At 34.1% G+C, this 25,484-nt stretch overlaps 2 protein-coding genes across 2 annotated transcripts; both read left to right on the forward strand.

The window, feature by feature from the left end:
* Positions 1-5,729: 5,729 nt before the first annotated feature.
* Positions 5,730-23,706, forward strand: LOC129941195 (uncharacterized). Its single transcript, XM_056049767.1, has 4 exons — positions 5,730-5,994; positions 21,606-21,761; positions 21,816-22,049; positions 22,118-23,706. The coding sequence occupies exons 2-4, from the start codon at positions 21,606-21,608 to the stop codon at positions 22,307-22,309; spliced, it is 582 nt and encodes a 193-aa protein (XP_055905742.1). The 5' UTR covers positions 5,730-5,994; the 3' UTR covers positions 22,310-23,706.
* Positions 9,513-11,808, forward strand: LOC129941194 (uncharacterized). The gene is made up of 5 exons (XM_056049766.1): positions 9,513-9,790; positions 9,845-9,924; positions 9,988-10,985; positions 11,053-11,526; positions 11,649-11,808. Exons 3-5 carry the CDS (start codon positions 10,179-10,181, stop codon positions 11,706-11,708), a joined length of 1,341 nt encoding a protein of 446 aa, XP_055905741.1. The 5' UTR covers positions 9,513-9,790; positions 9,845-9,924; positions 9,988-10,178; the 3' UTR covers positions 11,709-11,808.
* Positions 23,707-25,484: the final 1,778 nt, after the last annotated feature.

Raw genomic sequence — 25,484 nt, forward strand, 5'->3', positions numbered from 1 at the left:
TTGAGGTGTGGAAAACGCGTACTGGCTACCATGACGTTTCGCCCCGCAGCTAAATCTATGAGCCTGAATCCATTGTCGGAAGTGTTGTAGTGCAGGCTGTTTTTCCCGATTATTTCACTAAAGATGTCTTCCCTTCCTAGCTTGGCATTAAAATCACCCAGGACTATTTTAATATCGTAGCTAGGGAACTGCTCATATGTTTTGTCTAAGAGCTCGAAGAACATATCTTTTATGTTGTCGTGTTTCTCTTCTGTGGGGGCGTGCGCGCATATCAGGCTAATGTTGCCGAATTTAGCCTTGATGCGTATGGTCATAAGGCACTCATTGATGCACCTATAGCTCAAGACTTCTTGCCTAAGTCTGGCTCTAATGACGAATCCGCATCCAAATAAGCGCTGTTGGTTTTCGTGGTAGCAGTCACCATAGTAAATATCGCAGTTTTTCATCCTCTTTTTGCCCGGCCCATCCCATCGTATTTCCTAGATGGCGGTGATATCTGCTTTATATCTTTCTAGGGCCTCCGCTAATTCTTCGGCCGCACGTGGTCTGTTAAGGGATCTAACATTCCACGTGCATATCCGAAGTTCGTTGTCCTTTATTCGTTTGCGTTGGTTGTCAACAGTAAATCCGTCCGTATCCGAGGCTTGTTGGTGCTTCGCAACTTTGAAAGCTTTTACGTGGCCAGGAAGTCACCCCGACGCACAACCCCCAACCTGGAGGGCCAGATCCTAAGTATAACTCCAAGGATGGGGAGCCGGATAAAACCGCTCCTTACAGGCCTGGGCTCCGAATAAGTCGAAGAAGCCCTATAAGGTGTTCACTAAGTAGTTCAACCTTACTGGAACTGTAGACGCCACCGTTGATTCCATCTCGGGAATTCCTCCGCTGCCGTCTGGATAAGGAGAGGTGCCTTAGTGGAAACACCTCTCCCCACCTCTCTCGTTTGCTGCCCCCAACAACTTTCCACTGGGGTTGGAACCCAATCTCCAGTTGAGGTACTAGGCACCCGATGTTCACCACGTGGAGGTGAGAGTAGGAGTTGATAGACAGAGGTTGGTTTTAAGAAAAAAACTGTGGACGCTTGTGTCCTCTTGAATGCACATGTCTACCATTTGAACATCGTTGACTATCAGACGCTGTCTTTAAATGCGTTGACGCCATGTTTAGTTAATCTGTCAACGCTTTGACTCGAGAAAAATTGACGATCATACGATTTGACAAAATAATTTTTATGTGAGTCAACGTTATTTTTGTTTTTTTTTTTTATTTTATATTAACGTAAGGATATTTAAATTGGTACAAAATAAGTATATTCTTGGTTAATTTTTAATTTTACGCTCAATGAAATAAAAAAGTTTACAGTAGGAAAGGAAAGTTATACCTTACTTTTTTTATGAATTTATGATATGATTTTAATATATTGTTGTATTTAAAAAAAAATCTAAAGGTCATATACATAACTGAATTAATAGGCTTTTCACACCAAACCCAAAACCGGGTTTTCGTTAAAAAGTTTTCGGAAACCCGAAAATCGTTCACACCAAATATTTACCTACTCGTTTTCATTTGACATTTAAAATTTGCTAAACACCGGCTGTCAAATTTTATATTGATAAAAAAAACATTTCAGAATGAGCCACAGAACTTTCGATATACTCTGCAATGAACTAAAGGATCTGGAAATGGAAGATACAAACCTTAGGTACTAATTAAGTTGAAAAAGAAAGGTAAAGATCTATACGAGCTCCAAAAGAACGAATGGGATTCGGTCATTGAGTGGTTAACCAAACGTTTCAATACGAACATACAAAAAACTCCTGGTATATCACCACCCGTCTCGGATGCGGATAAAATAAAAATATCCAAGTACTTCCTTTAACACAGTGAAGATGTTCTATATGGTATGTATTCTCTCATCTGAAAATTCTTGAAGTTCAAACATTCTCCAAGGGATTTTTCTTTGCCGTCGACACCCTTGAGTCGATAAGGAACTAGAAGCTCGCTTGGCTGTAGCTATCCTCTTTGTTCACTTCAACCGGTCAGAACAATTCACCAAAGCGAAGCTAATTGTGTAGAAAACATACGATCAAATCAATAAAAAACTGTTACAACAAAAATTCATTTTATTTAAAACATTTTCTTTTTTTTTCACAAAAAACTCAATCCAAAATACTGCTTATGACTTTTCCTTCTGTTGGCCAAGTGTGGCTTTAGAATCGCCATGTATTGTGGCCGTCCAAGAATCTTATAGGCGGGATTGAGAAGAATCTGAACAATTATGGCAGGAGCAGAAACAGTCAATTCCTAGTTCCAGATTCGGACCAACATCACACTCATCCAGAGCGATCACTGAAGCTATAATGAAGTCTTTCTCCAGCTAGTAAGCAAAAGCGTCGAACATATTTGTGGCGACGAGTTCGAAGACGCATCCCTTGGAAACGTCATTACGAACTATGAGCAAGTCTTCCTCGTCCTTGGGGTCGAAACGCCAGTAGCCATAATGAATTTCGATTCGTCGCTTAACAAAGAGTGATTGAAACTCTGGAGGATCATAAAAGAACCGCCAGTGCCGCAAATAGTCACTGGGGCTTTTATTCTCGACGTTTTCATATTTTCCATATTCTGTAAATAAAAACAAAAAGCAATAATTCTTATTTGGGAAGGAAATTGTATAAATTATATTTCTTACAACGACCAAATTTTTTTCAAAATTAAATATTTGTTTTGACAGCAGCCATCACCCGTTTTGTTTACAATAATTTGAGCGCTGAATGGTTCGAAAGGTTTGTTTGTTTAGTTCAGTTTTGAATTGCAACTAGTTTTCGAGTAACTTGTGGTTTACCAAAAATGTAGGGGAAAACTTGAGTTTTCGATGTAGGTTTTCGGCGAAAACTGGGTTTTGGGTTTGGTGTGAAAAGCCTATAAGGGTGTTTTTTTTTCGATTTGAATTTCAACCCCTTCCCAAAATTGGAATGTTTATGAAAGTTGGTTATAATGTGTTATTATTAGCCGCGTTTTATTATCACCATGATCTGATCCGGATCTTGGATTTACATGCATTACAACAACAACACAAGATCCTGTTTTGTGTTTGGATCTCAATTTGAGATCCAAAATTTAATTCCTTTTTTCACAACAAGGAGCGCTCTATCATTGTTATTTCACATGTAAATGTTGGTATCATTGGAAACAAATTAAATAAAACCTGTATTGCCATATAAACATTTTAATTTGACAGAAATAAAATATTTTTTTTAATAAAAAGCGAGAAGCTTTATATTTATTTATTTGGTATATAATCCATGAAATAATTAGATATTTTAACAAAACTAATTAATTGGTGAAATTCAAATAATTAAGTCCAAAAAAATGTATATTTGACATAATTTATGGGTAATATTTTGCCCAAAAAAAAGGAACAAAAAAAATCATTGAGCAAAATGTTCTATGGGCAACCCTGCTTTAAATGTCAAAAAACATAAATAAAATCGAGAAAGCTGCAGCAGAAAAAAATTTTGAAAATACTTTTACATGGGAATTTTTTGAAATCATTCTTTAAATTGAAAATGGTTGTAAGAAACACTTAGGTGACGTAAATTAGAACTCAGAACCGTCTGAACCATTTCAATTAAGAGAGTAGTTTTGAAATGATTGTGGGTTGTATGTAACACTTTTAAGAATTTTGTATGGTGTTACATACAAACCACTGTCATTTCAAAACTACTCTCTTCATTGAGATGGTTTAGACGGTTCTGAGTTCTAATTTATGTCACCTAAGTGTTTCTTACAACCATTTTTAATTTAAAGAATGATTTCAAAAAAATCCCATATAAAAGTATTTTCAACATTTTTTGATTTTTGTGATTTGCACATTTTCAGAAGTTGTGGAGCTACAACTGGAACTTGAATCATCATCGATAAGATTCAATAGGGATAAAATTGAATTGTTTGATTCTTCGCTTTCATCACTTTCAAATAAAAACTGCAAATTATAAAAGTTTTTAAAAGAGAAAAGAAATAAAAATTAAAATGAATACTTCGATCAACCACAGCAGCTTCCATTTTGGGTATTTGTTTATATTTTTTTGCTTCGAAGTGTCACTTTTGAAAGAACGAATTTGACACTGCTACCAAACTTTAAATAATACAAAATATGATGATCCACTGCTGTTTTATTATCATGATCTGATCCGGATCAGATCACGGTGATAATAAAACGCGGCTATTAAAAGGTAAAACGATATTTTGTTTAGAGAAATGTATTTACCTCAAAGACGACCACAAATTTTTGTTTGTTCAAAGACAAATAAGACTTTAATTTATGTACGGTACTGACCATACTTGGATTACTCCTTGCTCACTTCCTGTTAAAATACGTCTGGATAAAAAGCCGATTGGCAAACAATCTTTTAATTTAATAATTAATAGTGTTCGTTGCTATGGGATTACATTAAAAATATACGTTGACTTGATAAAAAATTACAACCTGTCAATATTGGGACACAAAACGAGTCATCGTCTCCTAACAGCATTCACTCACACATTACACGGTCACAGAAAAGAGTTAAAGTGTTGTTTTGACCTGAACGTCAACGTGTTGATAGTATTTATCGTTGACGATTACATAAGGTGATACCTTTGGAACAGATTCTTACGTCATTTTTATGTCAGAGAATCAACGCGTTGAACGTTTAAGTTGACCGTCAATAGTAGCTATACAATTTCATCATAATGTGGTCAGCGGATCAAAACTCAAAGCGTCATATCAGTGGCGTGTTTGGTGGCTATCAAAGGCTTGACCAAGAACATATGCTGTCTCCAAGAAATTACATACATTAAAAATTACGACTTTTTGGACAAATCGTCATCATGAACAGCTTTAACTTTGAGGTAATTAAAGTCTTCATCTACCTGGGCAACGTTACCAATTTAGAAAATAACACTTTCCCTAAAACCGAAAATAACTCTTGCAAATCCCTACTTCTTTGGTTAGAAAGCAGAAACTATAATCGTTTTTTGAACACTAACGCTTATCAATCGAATTCTTACATAATGGCGATGGATAGTGTCTTTGAATATAATCCAGAGGGGTAGCTTAATAAAGAAAGACCGAGTCAGGTGGCGTGCGCAGGTAGGAAAAGATGTGTAAGTAGATACCTTGTTCCGTATCTTGGATTGAAGGGCCAAATTAAGTAAATTGTAACTTCACAAGGTGGTCCCATTAATCATATTCCATTGAATATTGCTCAAGTTACTTAAGATCTTTTTCAAAAAACTATTTTTTGCTCGCTAGACGGTTATCTCGATTCACTGTACATTACATTTTCAACTAAATTGTAGCACCGTCCATATGTTTTCACCAAACCTTCAAGCTGCAACAATTTCATTCATATCCAGGGGAAATTTTCAAAATGCAATGTAAGAATGGTCTCGGCCGACAACGTGTCAATAGCCCTTCTTACCAAACGTTTATGTTATATTTTTGTGGAACATCCCTTATAGTTTATGAAAACACATCAATGTTTGGGCTTCTTAAATATTTGTTACGGTAAAATAAGAGCTTTAAGCTCTTCCTAATTCAATATCAACAACACTGTATATGCGCTCCTTTGGCTCCTAGAATCTATAGCCTTGAGGGAATTCCTGCACAAAATTCATCTTCTGGTGGTGGAACTGATAGTCTCAACAAAAAGGAATACTTCCACTGTCAGAGCGGATATATTTGCATAAATTTACAACCCTCGACAACCACGTGCTTCTGTGCAAGAATATTGATTTTTCTTTTGTTTTTAAACATTGTGAAAGTAAAAATGAAAGTGAAGGGTTGATTTAGTTTAGTTAGGTTAGAAATTAGTTGGTGTTGCTTAGTTTTTGAGTGTTTCGCAGTATTGGACATACGGGAAGTGATATAACAATTTAAAAAAAAAAACAAAATTCAGTAATTTTTGGATCTAATTCAGTTCAGTTCAATTTAAAACTCATTGGGATAAAAAGGTAAGAAAAAAGTGTCAAAAAAAACTATATTCAGATCAATTCAAACAAATAAAAGGTAATTTCATATCAAGAACGAGAAAGAAACACTTTAAGCCCTATTAAGAGGTCAAAGTATTAAGTAATCAAATCAATCATACAAACTGCTGGCGTCTATGAAAGTTCTCTCACGTAAGAAAAATAATTGACAGTTGAAAAAAGTGTAAAGAAGTCTAATTTTTGTGACAGACTTCCCTTTAAAAAATATGTTGCACGGAATTTTGAAAATATTAAAAACAAAGCATTTGAGATCGATTATGCATGACAATGAAGAATTTTTTAGCATTTGACAGATGTCTTAAACGTCTAACAATTCCGAACGTCACGTTGTCTGACAATGACGTTTTTGGCAAGAGTTTTAGAACACACAATCGAAGACATTCGTTATGCTTTTTTTTTACTCACAGACTTAAAAACATTGTGAAAACTGATAATTGTCAGCGCTTAGTTTAAGTTTTCTCGCTTGAGTTGTGGAGTTATGGATAAATGTGATTATTATCGTCACCTTTGTGTATAAAATTTACTATTATATCGTAGTTACGGCGACGTTAGCTAGTGAAGTTTTGTCGACTTAAATTTTGTATTAAAAAACTTCCAACGCCACCTAGAGGCTACATAGTTTGACATTTTATCTCGCTTCCAAAATGACTGTTACCTACACATCAATCGTGTAAAAATTAAACGAATCAGTAAAATGTTAAAGCCATTTTTAGAAATTTACTAAGGGTAAAAGATGATTAACCTAATTTTACACGATTTTACATCAATTTACTATCTCTTAACAATTTGCTAATTATAAAATCACGGAATGGCTACTGCAACTCTTAGCAATTTGCTATGTCCATATGACAATCTGTACAATTATTCTTATAAGAGCAGTGGATGGAATGGTCCAATCAACAATTAGGAATTCCAATTAATAGGTCTGTTTAAGCTTATTTGCTTTGTTTATTTTCACGAACTGTCACATTTTAGAACTGTTTGAACTGTTTGGATTCTCGTTTTTTAATAAAAGATAAGACAGGTTTTCAAGGTTTGGACTCTATTAGTAAATTTAGTTATTTTGTTAAACTTTATAATAAAACTAGACGACAAAATTACTTTTATTTTACGGTCCCACAAACCAAACAATACTTTTTTAAATGATTGAGATGTTTTTAGCTAAAATTTTTTCTTAAACTTTTCTATCACATCAGGTGTTCTTTTAAAATGTTAAAATCAATTAAAACGGGGTTTTTAAGGCTAACTAAAATCTTAAAATATATCTTACCAATAAATTGTGTGATGATTTTTCACAGTACACATTTTTTTCAAAGATACAACTTAAATCATTTCAGTTTCCGGGAATTCTCATTAGTTATGAGACTTTATTTTACTCTATTTAAAGTTTTGAGAAAACCTTAAGTTTGATACTTTCATAGCTTCGAAAAATACTTTTTGAAAATAATTGTTGGTGCTGATTTCGAGTCGAAACTTTAATTTTAACTTTTTAAAAATACACGTTTTCAACATTATCTTTATATTTTCAATATTTTTCAAACTTGATATATATAATAGATTTGTTTAGATAATAGATTTGTTACAAGAACAAAACTTACTTTCAAACCATTTTTACATTTCTGTTTTGAAAATCGGTTATGCATGAAGAGTTTAGCCTTTCTTTCTTTCGGATTTTTTTAGGACAGATAAAATCTAATAATTTATGAACCCTTTTCAAATGTTATATGAAAAAATATAAATATTTCAACTGAATATTGAAGAAAAGTATTACATATTTTGAAAACCATAACCAAAACGAATTTTGTTAAAAAAAAATACTTCATAAATTAAGGTATTATAAAAAAGCCTTATGTACACGTTTAAGTCGGATTTGAATTAAGGCCATCATAGTCAATTGTAAAAAGTGCAAATTCATTACAAGGAAGAAAACCTTTCCGACCAGTGTAATAGATGTCATTAGTTTTTTTGAACTTAAAAATGCTTGTAATAAACCGTTTTTACGTGTTTTATGTGCAAAGAGAAACTTTGAAAGTTTATTTAAAATTGTGGAAAACATTATTATTTTATGGATATTAATCAAATTTAAAAAAAGCGTATTGAGCCAAATAGTTTGCCACTGTTTGAAATTGATTGATTGGGTTTTTCACCAAGAAACAAACTCTAACCACACCAAACCTACACCTAGAACAAAGTCCTATCGTTTACCTTCCAGATATGAACTGCTCGTAGCCAAGTTCGTGTTGGTGTCATCTATTCCTTAACGCTACTAGCCCTTCTGTAAGATCTGTGAAATTTTGTAAAATGTTTTAACTTCATTTTTGTATCCCTTTTATTTTGTCAATTTTTTTAATAATGGATGTTCTTAGTTTGTTTGACAACGAAAGTTTTTCGAAGTAAAGAAACAACAGATGGCGTTTAAAAATTAATAATAATCTTATGCGTTAAACCTACAACACTCAAGCATAGGTAAAGAGGTGGAATTACTTTAATGCTTTAAATATTTCGTCTTCCGAAAGCACTTGATTAAATTAGAAAAAAATAACAATTGTAATAGATGTCACTTTTGGGATCACTGTCAAACTTATCAGTTTGAGCAGAATAGCAATGGTGAATGTAAGCTACACTATTAAGGTAGGAAAAGATCTCCCCGATGTTTTTGATGTTAAAAAAGATTTTAGACGAGGCGACTCACTGTCGAGCGATATTCTTCAACATGGTTCTGAAAAGAACTGTGCAAAACTCAACCGTAAACACTAGAGGCACACTCTTTCAACTTTAGAACGCTGGACACTAGACTGGAGGTAAGACCTAGCAAATTGGTCATCTACAAAACGAGAACAAAATAAGTCAATTTTGAAGTTTAAAAAAATAGATCATAATTACCTTCTAAATTCTTTATCGTCTATTATGTGCACAACATACCCAAATACAACTTTAACTAATATTTTGTATCTTTTTGTTTACCAACAAATACAAAAAGCTAAAATCAATTTTCAAGTTTGTTGAAATTCAACCATGTGTTCTATCAGGTTTTCTGTCAGATACCTACATACCCCAGAAATTCTTTGATACCTTTGGATTCCTTTTTTGACATCTCAGCTGTTATTTTACGGGTAAAACACTAACAAAAAGGTATCCGGATACAATATATGTCTGAGATTGGACGCAGACATTGTTTTGCATCCTCTTCGCACATGAGACATCTGTCACTATCCTAATGAATTAATCACATTTCATCAGCTACTATTCCGTGATTGTAAATTTACTGTTTAAAATTAATTTTGTGGCAGTACTTTTTCACGAGCCTTTCGTTCTCAGCTTATTTTTAAATATCACACGTTTATGCTTTTGTCAAAAAATTGTATTTGATATTCTTCAAGATACAAAACTTAATAGTACTAAAATGAGTAGTGTCCTGTGCTGAATGTGCATTCGGTGTTAGGATTCTTGAACTAAAATCATTCCACCACGAACACGCCTAAAAAAGTTTGAAGTTCGAGAATGTAAACGATAAAGAAAATGTCAAAATCAAAAAAATAATAAATACCTTTGAGAAACTAAACAAATGAATACAATTTGTTTTTTAAATTATTTAATTGCTATTCATTAAAGTATTTCATGTTTTGAAACGTCTAAATGTCGTGAAAATAAAGCTTTCAAGTAATTGTACAAATTGAGTTGAAAAAACCAACAAAATAATTGAGAAAAAGGAATTTAATTTAATGTTATTTGGACCACCTTCCAAAGAAAATGACTCTTTGTAAGTATAATAAGTTTTTCTGTTGAAAGTGACTTTATTTTATTTAATTTCTAGAGATTCTCCAAGTCGTTCCCAGGATAAACATTAAAGGAATACAAATATCAACTTCAGATTAACTGAAACAAGGAAACCAAGTAAGGCGATGTTTTTGTCATCTCTTAAAGAGTTGATGTTGTATTAAGCTTGTGACTTCTTAGACTTCGAATAATTGAAAAATCAATTTTGGTTTAAAGAAAAGCATTGACACAAACGCAAAGATGATATAGCCCTCCAAAGAAATCAACATAACAACAAGCTTCAAGCTTTGCCTTACAATAAAAGTTTAAGGAATACAAATGTTAATCGGTATTTAAAAAATTAAAACAAAATAAAAATAAACGATTGGGCAATGTCTAAACGACAAACACAATCTGTTTCACCATTGGCAAGGAAGCGAGATCGTTTGACAGTAGTACAGCCAGAACTAATCCCTGGCGAAATGGAAGCATCAGAGGGTCAGATTCAGATTTCCCAAAACACTCCAAATGCACAAACAGCCGACAGTGAAAATCAGTCAATAATAAGTTTACTCAAAATTGTGATAGAAAACCAACAAAAGCAATCTGCGCCACTTACACCTTTTCCCTGTAATCAATTCCATACTTTGGGACCTCATTGTCATTGTCAAGTGTTTCCAAATAACTGTCCAAACCAAATTGCAAACTCTGCAAATACACCTGCCATCAATGAGGAATCCTCAATCAAGAGTTTACTCTTCACCATGCTGAAAAATCAGATTCAACCAAATTACGGACAACTTGGGTTCTTAAGACAACCCTCATCGATGCAGGCTTGTCAAGTCCATGCATCCTTTTGCCAACATCAACAAAATCAGTCGTCTTTAACACAAGCTCAGAGTTCAGTACCTGCAACATCAACTACAGCAGCAACAACATCAACTATCAAAAAAGAAGAGCTTGACGAGCCATCAAACAACAGCCTAATAATGACCATACTCAAAAACCAAACCAAAATGAATGCCCAATTAGAAAAACTCATAGAAACGCAGGAGTTAATCGTCAAAAAGCTGGAATCCCAACCCGTAACCACCCTTTTTCCAATTCCAAATAGAATAAACTTCAAGAAAATCGATTCCGTTAAAGATTGTCATGAGTTTGAAGAGAACTTAAAAAACGCTGAATTCGCACAAAATATGGTAAACTTTTTATTAAATTTGACGAACGATTTATGACTTTTTGGATTCACTTTTATTTTTGTTTCAGCTAAAACACTTTGAATCGATTTGTGGTGGAAGTAGTGATTTATATGGTGACAATGTTGCCTATGCATTAATTGATCACGTCTTCACGCGTCGTCTGTTTACCTTGGTTACCTGGACTGGACTTTCGCGAGGAACGGAATCCAAAGAATGTTTCCTTAAATTCGAGCGTGTTTTCCAATTTTTCTTCGATTTAATTCGACGAGTTGATAAGGACTATAGTATTAAATCGTTGAAGGACTTTTTTCAAAAAATAATTTCCAACTCAAAACGACGATTCGAACACAAACGGAGACGTATTTCACGTGTCAAATTGAGTTCTGGTTTGATAGTCAAACGGAAGAAAAGACCAATTATGCCGCATAAAGAAACAATCAGTAATTATGTCGATGGGGAGCAGGAGATCATAAGCGATGAAATCACGGATAATGATGACGATTTTAAGGATAATTTCAGCACTTATTCTAATGAGTGTAATGTAAGTGTATCAAGGAAACCAAGCGAACATTCTTCAACATTCTTGTTGAGAATGCTTGAGTTGTGTTCCTTGGTTTTTGAACTGTGGTTTAATATTTAATGCAATTTTATTTTCAATTTCAGACCGATGAAGTGGCAACATACCCAGAAATCTGTATTAAGACTGAGGATGTAGAAGATTAACAAAATAAGTGCAAGAGACAAGAACCAATTAATATATTTATGTTATGTTATTTTTATTATTTATTTTTTAAATTGTGAATAAATAAATGTCCAATATTTATGAACAGTTTTTGAAATTGTATTTGTTTTTTTTTTTAAAAGCGATATGATTTTGCTCAGTTCTAATTACTTTGATTTAAACTTTTCTTTTTGGGATTTTTAGGCATTGTAAAAACAAATGTTTAACGGTCTTGCCTCGATTTGTATATAAGTAAAAAATGATTAAGCGCTCGATTGTTGCGTTGCGACAATCATACCTATTACCGAGGTCGTCTCGTTTTTACGACGACTCTCATTTTCTCTGTTCTGTCGTTTTTCAAGTGGCGTTCCATAAGTTCGAATTTGTAGCAGATTTTTAAACGATGCAGAAGTAAACATCTGTCAAAATGAAATTAAATTCTAAATAAAAAATAATTGTTAAATGTTTAATTTTTGGTAAATAAATAAGTAATTAAAATGATAAGTGTAGAAATGTTTTCCTGATTAAAGCAAACTTTAACATTTTTTTACATTAATGAAATTAGCGATTCAAACCTTTTGCCAAACATCTCCATATCTTACTGGAGTACCTACCCTTGCTGTTCAGCTACTCAGCTATGGAATTCCATTCCCTTTTTATGTCAGTTTTGTTGATTCCCTTAAAAAATACCCTAACCAACTGTACGTTGCTCTCCATCAGCTCGACGAGGGCCTGTAACTGATTCTGATTTGTTAATTTCAACTGCAAATGTGAACAAATATCTTGTTTTTATTTATTGCAAATAAAGTACTAATAAATTCCATAAAATAAATTATTTAACAAGGAAACTAACAGTTTTGCGAACTTCCTTTTCCTTTCGTCTTACAGAATGCTGAATGAAAGCGTTCAACACAATTGACGTTTACACACGACAGCAAAACGAGTGAAAAAAGTTGAAAACGACTTATGGAATGCAGATTGTGCCGTGTCGTATATTTTGCTGTCGTTTGCGACATCGCTAATCGCTACACTTGTTTTTGAAACCACATTTCAATCGTGTCCGTGCAACTTTTGTAAATACTTTATGAAACTTGAAATGTGCGTCAACTGGAGATTGGGTTCTAACCACGATTGCCAAATTTTGTCATTATTTTTTCACTTGGTCAAATGGTCATGTTTTACTCCAATTAGTAATTTTTTCCCGAATATCAATGTAAGATATTCCACAATTTGATTAAAGAGTTTCAGAAAATGTGTGTTTACCATATACTCACATGACCCAATACCTTTTTGGCAACACTGGTTTAAACAGGTGACGCACGCTTGCAGATTATTGAATTTTATTATCAAAATGCGTGCTCTGTTAAGAAAGTTAATCGCGCGATTCTTCCATTATATGGTCAGTTTAACCGACCTATACTTAAGCGGCCATTCGGGCTATTGTGACTAAACCTCACACCAAATTTACACTGTTGGACATTAAACCACCAACACGCTTACGTAGAGTGCGAACTGAAGAAAATATCGCAGCTGTATCGAAGAGTGTTAATGATGACCATCAATTATCGATTCGCTGTTCGCAGCAATTGGGCCTCTGTTAATCAAGAACGTGCAAAATTTTGCGGAAGACTTAGATGTGATGCTTTTCAAAATACAGCTGGTGCAAGAATTGAAACCTAGCGACCTACTTTAACGTGAATGGGCTCTTGGAAAGTTGGCCGAAGATTCACTTTTTACCGAATTGTGTTCAGCGACGAAGCTCATTTTTGTCTTAATGGGTATGTAAATAAGCAGAATTCTCGATTTTGAAGTGAATATCAGCCAGAAGCATTGCAAGAGCTACTAATGCATCAAGAAAAAGTCACAGTTTGATGCGGTTTATGGACTGGTGGCATCTTGGACCGTACTTCTTCAAAGATGAAATGATATACATTTTTTTTTTTACCCAAAATGCAGGAGCTTGACTTGCATGACATGTGGTTTCAACAAGACGTTTCAACACGCTAAACAGCACGCGCAACAACGGACCTTATGAGAGGCGAGTTCGGTGAACACGTTTCACGTTTGGGACCGGTCATTTGTCTGCCTAGATCGTGCGATTTAACGCCCTTAGACTTTTTTTGTGGGGCTATATTAAAGCTCATGCCTATACAGACAAGCAGTTTCAATTGATGCATTGGAAGACAACATTGGACAGGTGCAGCCAACATAAGGGACTTCGTTTGCAGTCAACTTCATTCTTTGAACATACATTTTGAACAATGCAACTAGTTAGTTTTTCACTTCACAAATCTCTATACTTTAAGTTCATAGTACAAAAAGTTCCCACAAAATTACTGTCTTCAAAACACTCCTCAGGCAAACTACAAGTCCACCACGATTTGTAAACGGTGATTTTTTAAGAGCTTGAGAACTTTAAAAAAAAAAAACGCATAAAATTTGCAAAATCTCATCGATTCTTTATTTGAAACGTTTGATTGGTCCATGACATTTACTTTTTGAAGATAATTTCATTTAAATGTTGACCGCGACTGCGTCTTCGGTGGTCCATTCGGAAAGTCCAATTTTGGGTAACTTTTTCGAGCATTTCGGCCGGATTAGCCCGAATTTCTTCGGAAATGTTGTCTTCCAAAGCTGGAATAGTTGCTGGCTTATTTGTGTAGACTTTAGACTTGACGTAGCCCCACAACAAATAGTCTAAAGGCGTCAAATCGCATGATCTTGGTGGCCAACTTACCGGTCCATTCCTTGAGATGAATTGTTCTCCGAAGTTTTCCCTCAAAATGGCCATAGAATCGCGAGCTGTGTGGCATGTAGCGCCATCTTGTTGAAACCACATGTCAACCAAGTTCAGTTCTTCCATTTTTGGCAACAAAAAGTTTGTTAGCATTGAACGATAGCGATCGCCATTCACCGTAACGTGACGTCCAACAGCATCTTTGAAAAAATACTGTCCAATGATTCCACCAGCGTACAAACCACACCAAACAGTGCATCTTTCGGGATGCATGGGCAGTTCTTGAACGGCTTCTGTTTGCTCTTCACTCCAAATGCGGCAATTTTGCTTATTTATGTAGCCATTCAACCAGAAATGAGCCTCATCGCTGAACAGAATTTGTCGATAAAAAAGCGGATTTTCTGCCAACTTTTCTAGGGCCCATTCACTGAAAATTCGACGTTGTGGCAGATCGTTCGGCTTCAGTTCTTGCACGAGCTGTATTTTATACGGTTTTACACCAAGATCTTTGCGTAAAATCTTCCATGTGGTCGAATAACACAAACCCAATTGCTGCGAACGGCGACGAATCGACATTTCACGGTCTTCAGCAACACTCTCAGAAACAGACGCAATATTCTCTTCTGTACACATTGTACGCATTCGTGTGGTTGGTTTAATGTCCAATAAAGTAAACTGAGTGCGAAACTTGGTCACAATCGCATTAATTGTTTGCTCACTTGGTCGATTATGTAGACCATAAATCGGACGTAAAGCGCGAAACACATTTCGAACCGAACACTGATTTTGGTAATAAAATTCAATGATTTGCAAGCGTTGCTCGTTAGTAAGTCTATTCATGATGAAATTTCAAAGCATACTGACCATCTTTCTCTTTGACACCATGTCTGAAATCCCGCGTGATCTGTCAAATACTAATGCATGAAAATCCTAACCTTAAAAAAATCACCCTTTATTTTGTATAATAAAGAAATATTAGTTATTTCTTTTCCAAATTGACAAGGAAGCCTTTTACAGAAAGCATTAAATGAAGTTGTGCAGAAAATAAATAAATTATCGAGTAATAAAGTTAATTGAAAAAAACATGATGAAATGTCATCTTGATAGAAGTAAACTTGAATCGATAGTTAAGGAGATTTTTCTTGACTAACTTTCCAGTCAACTTTCCATTAAAGCTGCCTTAATTGGAAAGTAATTGTTTGGCAGCTGGCCAATCAGATACTAGGAACTTGCCTAACTTTCAAGTCCCTAATGTTGTCTGAACCTGCCCATTGATTAGTGAGATAACGGCCGAAATGTTGGAACATTATGTCAAGATTGGACTTAGTTGATTGGCCATTTGAGGCGCAATCAAGGTCAACATTTCCGTAAAAAAATTTTCAAACATTCAACTATATGTTTTTATGTTTTATGTTTTTTTTTGAAAAACTTTCCTATATCTTTTAAGAAATAATCCTATAGAAACAACGGTTAAACTTATTTTAGGCAACTTTGTGTAAATAATAACTTTATTAAAAATATAACTCTTGATCTTAATTTGATTAAGGTAACAGAGAGAATTATCCAAACATTACACATGTTTATATTGGAAGTGAAGTCGTAAGAATTCTAAAAATCTAACCATACTAATTTTAATAAAATGAGTTTAAAAACAAACCCTTTGAATTTGAATTTATAACTTTCAAAACGACTGTTACTAGCTATTAAGATTTCATCTCAGTAATAATGATTTAAAAAATCCATAATAACTCTCAAAAATGTTTAGTCGAAATTTCAATATCTTATTTAATTTATTGTTTTTCTAAATGGGTTCAGGGTTACCCCGAAGAAGAAGTAGTGGAGTGGAGTAGATTTAAAAAAAATCAAAATCTTAACGATAAAATGATGGGATTTTGGAGTAAAGTCAGTTTTTTAATGAGTACTGTTTCGGAAATTTAAATTATTTGGTTTATAATTTGATGTGTCTTCTAAACAGCCCAGCTACCGCTGAAAAATATTTTTAGAATTAAATTTGAAACCATTTAAAGAGCTTCAAAATACCAACATAGTCATAGTCTCTGGAGAGCAAAAGATTTTCTAAAATAAGGTTTTTGTATTTAAATTTTTAAGCTTATAAACTGTGATCTCATCTTAAAACACTTTATTTGTATGTTTTGTTACCTTTATTTGGGTTAATCTAATTAAAAGGGTGATTTTTTGAGGTTAGGATTTTCATGCATTAGTATTTGACAGATCACGCGGGATTTCAGACATGGTGTCAAAGAGAAAGATGCTCAGTATGCTTTGACATTTCATCATGAATAGACTTACTAACGAGCACCGCTTGCAAATCATTGAATTTTATTACCAAAATCAGTGTTCGGTTCGAAATGTGTTTCGCGCTTTACGTCCGACAAATTTTGTTCAGCGATGAGGCTCATTTCTGGTTGAATGGCTACGTAAATAAGCAAAATTGCCGCATTTGGAGTGAAGAGCAACCAGAAGCCGTTCAAGAACTGCCCATGCATCCCGAAAAATGCACTGTTTGGTGTGGTTTGTACGGTGGTGGAATCATTGGACCGTATTTTTTCAAAGATGCTGTTGGACGCAACGTTACGGTGAATGGCGATCGCTATCGTTCAATGCTAACAAACTTTTTGTTGCCAAAAATGGAAGAACTGAACTTGGTTGACATGTGGTTTCAACAAGATGGCGCTACATGCCACACAGCTCGCGATTCTATGGCCATTTTGAGGGAAAACTTAGGAGAACAATTCATCTCAAGGAATGGACCGGTAAGTTGGCCACTAAAATCATGCGATTTGACGCCTTTAGACTATGTTTTGTGGGGCTACGTCAAGTCTAAAGTCTACACAAATAAGCCAGCAACTATTCCAGCTTTGGAAGACAACATTTCCGAAGAAACTCGGGCTATTCCGGCCGAAATGCTCGAAAAAGTTACCCAAAATTGGACTTTCCGAATGGACCACCTAAGACGCAGAACATTTAAATGAAATTATCTTCAAAAAGTAAATGTCATGGACCAATCTAACGTTTCAAATAAAGAATCGATGAGATTTTGCAAATTGTATGCGTTTTTTTTTTTTTTTTTAAAGTTCTCAAGCTCTTAAAAAATCACCGTTTAGTTAAGTTTGTTTGGGATTTTGAGATCTGCATGATATGGATAATATGTTAAAAAAATGTGATTAATTCATTGTTCTGTGTTTACAAACATTTCGGACTTCAATAATGTTGGTAATTTTTACCTAAAAGTGGTAGTTTTTATTTTTAATTTGGACACAAACTTTTTTTCAAGTGGCAACCGTGGTTCTAACCCCCCAGGGGAAAGTTGTCGTGGTGTTTATACTAAGGCACCTCTCCTTTCAACCAGGCGTAGTGGAAGAAATTCCGAGTTAGAATCGACGGTGGCGTCTGCAGTTCCATTTAGGTTGACCTTCTTAGTAAACATCTAATGGCTCTACGACATATGTATTCGAAACTCAGGCCTGTAAGGAGTGGTTAGATCGGATCTTGTCCTTGGAGTTAAATCAAGGACCTGGTCTTTCAGGTTGAAGAAAGTGCGTCAGATTAACTTTCTGACCACGTAACTAAAAACAAGTTGTGAAGCACCAACAAAATTAGGATACGAACGGATTTACTATTGACAATCCACGCACACGATTTAAAGACAAAGAACTTCCGATATGCACGTGGAATGTTAGGTACCTTAATAGATAACGTATAGCCGAAGAATTAGCGAAGGCCATAGATTTTTACAAAGCAGATATCACCGCCATCCAGTTTATCCGATGGGATTGGCCGGGCACAGAGAAAATGAAAAACTGCGAAATTTACGATGGTGACTGCTGCCGAGAAAATTAACAACGCTTATTTGGATGTAGCTTTGTCATTACAGCTAGACTTCGGTACAAGTCTTGAAAACCTCATGATCACCAATTATTATCAATTATTAATTATTATAATTTTAGCGACATAATAACCTAATATGCGCACATCCCCTCACAGCAGAAAAGGATGACAACACCTCTTGGACAAAGCATATGAGGAGTGTGATATAGCTACGATATTAAAACTGTCGTGGGTGATTTTAATGCCAAGCTAGGGAACGAATACATCTTGGGTGTAATAATCGGGAAAAACAGGAGTCAGGCTAATAGATTTTGCTGGGAGGAAAACGGAGCCAGACGGCATTTTCCACACCTCACCGTCAACAACCAGATTGACCATATTGCGATCGAAGCTAAACACGCTTCCAGCTTCATTGATGTCCGAACTTTCCGAGGAGCTAAAATCGACTTGCACCACTACCTCGTTGTAGCTAAGGTAGTACTTCGGATTTCCAGAACCAAAGCTAAACAGGTAGATGCTGGGAGAAGATACAACGTCAAGCGGCTACAATCGCAAGAGATCACCAAATCCCTCTCCGACCGAGTCACAAGTAATCTTTTTCGAAGTTCTCTTCCATCAACACAATGTATCGAAAACCAGTAGCAACATTGCCAAGACGCAATCAGAGAAGCCACCCTTGACGTGCTGGATTATAAACAGCCCCTGGTTTGATGAGGATGAGGAATGTCAGCACACAAATGCAGCCAAACAACAGACAATAAGAGCTGCTCACGAGCTTTATGAGCAGACGAGGCCAGAGGAACACCGACTCCTCAGAAGGAAAAAGAGAAAGCATGAGAGGGCGTGTTGTCAAAGATGTTGAGATGTTCAAAAGCAGAAATTAAGCACGAAAGTTTTATGGGCAGGTGAAACGCAAAGACGAAAGTGGAAAAATAATAGTGGAACCTTAGTCAATGCTGAGGTTATGTAAGGACCACTTCTGCAGACAGTATAACGGCAACAATGAACCGAATTCCGCTTGTAGACAGGATGATCCGTTGAACATAGACAACGAAAGCCAACAATACAATCTCGTCTTCCCGAGTTAGACGAAGTTAAAATTTCCATATCCAAGCTGGGGGGTCATTCCGTAAAACGATAATCGTTCGACGATATCGTTTCGACGATAGTCTCACTTCACGTAAGACGATAATCGTCAAAGTGATATCGTCCAAACGATAGCGTTTGCACGATAGCTAAGTAGGTATCGTCTGCTATTAATTTCCATTGACAACTAAGCAAATTGAAGCAAAAAAGTTTCGGTGTAGTTTAGTTTTGTTACAAAATGAAAATAAAAAAATTAAAAAAAATACAATGAATTCAGTTACGCATTTTTTATATACAAAACATTAGTAATCTCTCTTAATTGTTGTTAAATAAATAAAACACTTGTAGTTTTGGAATTGCAAAAGAGGACTTTATAATGATAATATAAACAATAAATTTACCAGACGGTTGTCGTTCTACATACATAATGTACATATATACATTCAATATTCAAATTTGTTGTAACTATTAAAACTTTGGGGCGTAGGAACATTGGTATATTCGACAGGCAACAATTTTTGTATCGCTTTTGCACAAAGCACTAATCCAAATTAGTTTTGGAAACATTAAATATTTTTGAAGCCAAGTTATGTTCCCTGTGGATAAAATGAAGTCTTCACTTCCTTCCCTTTGACCAAATTGGGTTTATTATTGCAGATTGCAGCTGATTTACAAAAATATAAAGCATTGAACAAACATTTTCACATTATTGTTTTATCTTCGGCAGCAAAAAATGAAAACACAAAAAGTGACAATAACAACAAACATCACAAAATAATTGGTATGTTTATTAACAATACGTTTTTTGCAAATTTTCAAAATTTCTCATAGAGAAAAACCAAGTTTAATAACATTTTCAAGTTATTGAACAAGCTTATCTTTCGTTGAGTTCATTTTGACATTTTGAATATACTCAACGAACTCATACTGAAAACGATTGAACGAGACGATAGTGATAAAGTTACGTGAAGCAAATTATTGACGATATCGTTAATGATAATCGTTTTGACGATTATCGTTTTGAAAATTACGGAATGACTACCCTGAAGTCTACCAAAGCCACTGGAGCAGAAGGTTTGAATACCGAGCTCTTTTAAGCAGTTCGATATAATTTGGTTAGGAGCATGCACAGCACACATTTATCTGTAAGATATAGTGGGAAGAAACTCTGCTCGATTCTGAAAAAAGGATACCCTTTAAACTGCACCAACTATAGAGATCTCAGTCTACTTAATATCGCTTACAAAAACTTCTCTGCCGTAATATGTGAAAGTCTAAGACCCGTCGTCAACAACCTTATAGGTCCTTATTAGTTTGGGTTTGGACCAAGAAAGTTCACAATCGATCGTATATTCACATTACGGCAGATCCTGGAAGAAACCCTAGAAAATCAAATCGACACCCACCATCTTTTCATAGATTTCAAGGCCACATATGACAGTATCTACCGTGACGAACTGTATAGAGCCATGTTAAGTTTTGGCATCCCTGTTAAACTCGTCCTTTGAGCACGATGACCGTAGAGAATTCGCGCTGCTCCATAAGGGTGGGAAACATCTCAACAGAACCTTTCGAGGACTTAGGCAATGTCATGCAATTTCTTAAACATCGTCGTTGAAAGAACAGTACAGAGCTTCTTCGTCAACACTAGAGGAACTATCTTTCAAAAGTCTGTCCAATTACTAGCGTACTCGTAGTAGTGAAGCCCTGTCTTGAGTAACCAAAGTGTCGCTATATAAGACCCTCATCATCCCTTGGTTCGCTTCGAGAGGAAAGTTCTTGGCGTAATCTACGGTCTCGTAGAAGGTGAGTGGATGAGAAGACCGAACGACGAGCTGTACAAGACTGTAGCGCCACCTTTGTTTGTTGAATTTATAAGCACAAATCATAAAATTTCTTTGTTCTCGTACTATTAAGCTACGTTTCGAAAATTTGGCCATTTTTGATACAGGGGGTTGAACCTAAAAAACTCCACTTTTGGAAAATTGAAGCAAATTTTGCATTGATTCATTTAGACAGAAGCAGAAGTTTCCGCTGTCCTTTAGATGCATCCAAATTGTATAACTTTTATGTTTCTATTAACTTTCTTGATCGCTCTTGAACTATCGCCCTTGTTTCCTCCCTACGTGCCTATTCCTGAAAGATGGCATAATTTCTTTCGAGAAAATGACAAAAAACGATATTTTAAAAAATATGGAGATTTAATCAAATGTTTTTCTTTTTTCAGATGAACTCCATTCAGAGAAGTAGCTTGATTCAGTTAATTAAGCAGCATTTTCCATATACTGAACCTTGTGACGTGGATCATGCTCTTCAATGGGAGATCATTGCTGAGACGTTAAATGCCTTAGGTCCCCCACAAACAATTGACCAATGGATTGAGGTAATTTCGATTTGTTTTTAGTTTGTTTTATAGTTTTAAAATATTTTCTTTTAGGATTGGGAAACTATCAAAAACAATGCAATCGAAAAATCAAAAGCAATAAAATCAAAGCAGAGTGAATTTCTTGAAATTCCCGAAGAACTTCAACTTACAGAAGAAGATCATCGTGTAATAAAAATATGTAACTTCTCAACGGATTCGAAGAAGATGGAAAAATTGATGAAAATGCTTGATTGTCGTGCTGTATCCCCATTTGAAAATTATGATTCCGAAGAATCTGATGTTTCAGTAAGTTTTTGTTTTTCTTCAATTTTGTTCTGATATTTTTCAATGTATTTTTTAAAAAATATTTTAAGGATTATGAAGATGATAGAACTGGGCCAGTTCAAAAAGCCACTGTTAAAGAAAGTGTAAAGGATATTAATGATGTAATAGCTGAGAGAAATATCGCAATAGAACAACTTGAAGAGCAGAAGAAAATAAATGTTCAATTAGCTGAACTTTTGGCGATTTTTAAAACACCAAGTCAAACTTCATGTGCAAATTAGTAAAAATTAAAAATACTTTTACATATTTGATTCGAACAATAATATTTTTAATATATAACTAAATGTATTATACTTCTACTCATAGTACCTAAAACATTTAAAATTGGCAGCTTTAGACAACATAGACACCTAGATAATTATTTAAGTGTCAAACATTTTAAACTTGAAACTTTACTTCTGTAACCGCTACCTTCAGTTGATCGTGTAAAAACTATTAAAACTTTATAGTCTACAAAACACTCCTCAGGCAAGCTACAATTGCATCGCAACTTGTAACTATTTTATATTCTAAAGAAATATAACTTATTCCTTTTTGAATTTGACAAGGAACCCCCTTACTAAAAAACATTAAAAGTTCAGTTTTCAGTTAAGTGAAAAAACACGATCACCTGTCATTTTGACATAAATTAACTTGGCCTGATAGTAGTTCAGAATTTTCTTAAACTTTCCAGCCAGCTTTTCAATAAAGTCCCTGAACCTATAAAGCCAATATGGTAAAAAAAGCGAAAAGAAGAAAATCCAATTTGAAACGACCATGACATAGGGCGATTCAAATGTCATGAGCGACTTGAAAGTAAGGCAAGTTTATAGTACCTGAATGGCAGGCTTTCAAAGTATTGTTTTCTAATTAATTCAACTTGATTAGAGAGTTGAATAGAAAGTTAGTCAAGAAATATCTCCCAAACAATCAAGTACATTCTGTCACAATGACAGATAATAATATTTTTAAATTAACTGAAAGCTGAACTTTATTACTCGATTATTTATTTATTTTTGCTTATTTCTATTTAATGTTTTATGTAAAAGGATACCTTGTCAAATTAGAAAGGAAATAAGTAATATTTATTTAAAATACAAAATACAAGTTGAGATGGACTTGTAGTTTGGTAGTTTTTGCACTATCAATTGATAGTAGAGGTTAGTGAAGTAAAGTTCCGTGTTGGAAGCTTATGACAGTTAACGAACTAACTAGTTCCATTGGTCATAATTTTAGTTTAAGGAATGCAGTTTACTGCAAATGAAGTCCCTTATGTTCTCTTAACCTGTCTATTATGATTAATTTCTTTGCATTTAAATTATGTTCAAGTATAAATTGTAATTAACTTTGTTGGCACTCTCTTATAGCCAACGTTATTATTATCTAAATGATGAAAATTACGTTGTATATTTAACTACTTAAATATTTATGTATGTTGTTTCATTAGATTTTTAATTAATTATAGTTGAACTTTTTGTCCACGATGTGGAATTATGAATTTATTTAACTATTTACTATTGTTGTTGTTCTGGATACTCAAATCAAAATTTTTTCTCGCTGTAGTTTTTAAAACAAAATGCAATAAATTGACCAAAATATTTCTAAAAATATTTAATAAAAGTAGTTAAGTTAAAAAGTATGGTCTTTTTTTATTTAAAGCATAACTGTCTTTTTGTAAGTTACAATTTGGAAGAGTCCTGGAATTTGTAAGAAAATTCTATGTTTACAAAGAAAATTGCGTATACGTCCATGTGAACCGCAGTTTACTTGCTTTGTTTTTAAGGCAGGATCAAACCTTTCTATTAAAAATGCGACCTACACTGATAACTTCCCATCCCGTCTGTCAATTTGTCTTGCTTAAAAGGTTTGTAGGTTACCGAGTTTTGTTAAAAAAGTTGTTTGTTGAATTGTTCTTAAAAATTTTAAAATAACCAAAATATATTTATTTTGAAATATATTTTTGCTAACGTGATTTTATGTTAAAAACCAATTTTTACCAGTTTTAGTAACATTTCTTGAAATTTCTATTAAAAAGTTTTATAAACAACAATTTTTACCAATTTTGCGTTTTTTTTATAAAAAAACGGACTGTTTTATTTTTATATAAATTGAGTGTATGTTAAAAATAAAATTAGTTTGAAGCCAATATTTTTATTTTTGAAGAGATACTTGAGCCGAAAATCAATTTTTACCAACTTTTGTTAATTTTTGTTTAGGTTTTAAGTTTTTTATAAAAAAAAACTTTCCATTCGATTTTTCTCCTAATTTGACCGACTATTGAAAATAATATTGCTTATAAGATAAAATAAGTTTGAAGCCATAATCTCAAGTTTTGAAAAGATATTTGTGTCGAAAATCAATTTTTACCAAGTTTTCTTAAATTTCCCTTTAAGTTTTTATTTTTTTGTAAAAATAACTGTCAAATTGATTTTTCTCAAAATTTTACCAGATGTTAAAAACGTTAATTTTCGTTACACACAATTTTTTTGGAGATGAAATCATTTTTTATTCTAAAAATTTTCTTGGGGACACATTTTTTTTTCTTCAGTTTGTTTTTGATTTATATTAAAAACTTTTAATAAGATTTTTTTTTCTATTTCGTTACATTATATAAAATTTAGTTCAAGTCTGTAGCGCTATTGGTTCGTGAGATATTTAGGTTTAACCGAAGTTTTCACTTTTTTTAAATTGCTATGGTAAAAAAACCACCAACGCAATTTTTCTGACGAGCCTTTCTGCACCTTTTTGCATTTTTATCTGTAAAACAAAATTTATTTGAAGGCGATGGGTCATATGCAAAAAGATGAGTTCAAGCTCTTTACTCACTTTTCTGAGAACTTTCTTAGAGTGGTATGGAAACAAAAAATACAGAGACCGAGATTGATCTAAAAAAGGTGTGTAATTTTTGACAGGTGAGTTTTTCGGGCCAACCCTGAAAAACAGGCGGTGGTGCTTTGACTCATTAAGAAAAAATGTGAATTTTTCTTTGTAGAAGATCCTGGATTTCAAAGCGGCGTTGGTGAAGACATTGGTGTCAACCAATCAACGATACCTAGGGTGGTACAGCAAGTCGCAACAAAAATTGCAAGCCGTGCAACTGATTGGATCATATTCCCACAAACTTTTGAATAAATAGAAGAAGCGCAAAGGTTATGGAGGAGTACGTCAACTGCAAAGGATACTACTCAATAAATGTAACGTGCAACGCGGATGAAAAATTTCCAAGAATTAAAGTTTGCTAGCCAGGATCAGTCCACAACTCCCGTATTTTGAAAAATTGTTTTTTAATTAATCATATGAATAATAATTCTTCAGTAATATTATTCGGCGATGAAGGGTATGGTACAATAATTTATAAGAAAGATGTTTCGAACAAATAGAGCAAAATTTTCCGATTTTGCAATATAAAGTTCGAGT

Source organism: Eupeodes corollae, chromosome 1, assembly GCF_945859685.1.
Source record: "Eupeodes corollae chromosome 1, idEupCoro1.1, whole genome shotgun sequence".
NCBI lineage: Eukaryota > Metazoa > Arthropoda > Insecta > Diptera > Syrphidae > Eupeodes > Eupeodes corollae.

Excerpts from the sequence above, each read along its gene's own strand:
- LOC129941194 (XM_056049766.1), top strand. The coding sequence starts at position 10,179 with ATGTCTAAACGACAAACACAATCTGTTTCACCATTGGCAAGGAAGCGA. Across the intron at positions 10,986-11,052 it reads CTGAATTCGCACAAAATATG|CTAAAACACTTTGAATCGAT; the intron begins GTAAACTTTTTA and ends TTTTTGTTTCAG. Across the intron at positions 11,527-11,648 it reads CTTATTCTAATGAGTGTAAT|ACCGATGAAGTGGCAACATA; the intron begins GTAAGTGTATCA and ends TTTCAATTTCAG.
- LOC129941195 (XM_056049767.1), top strand. The coding sequence starts at position 21,606 with ATGAACTCCATTCAGAGAAGTAGCTTGATTCAGTTAATTAAGCAGCAT. Across the intron at positions 21,762-21,815 it reads CAATTGACCAATGGATTGAG|GATTGGGAAACTATCAAAAA; the intron begins GTAATTTCGATT and ends ATTTTCTTTTAG. Across the intron at positions 22,050-22,117 it reads CCGAAGAATCTGATGTTTCA|GATTATGAAGATGATAGAAC; the intron begins GTAAGTTTTTGT and ends AAATATTTTAAG.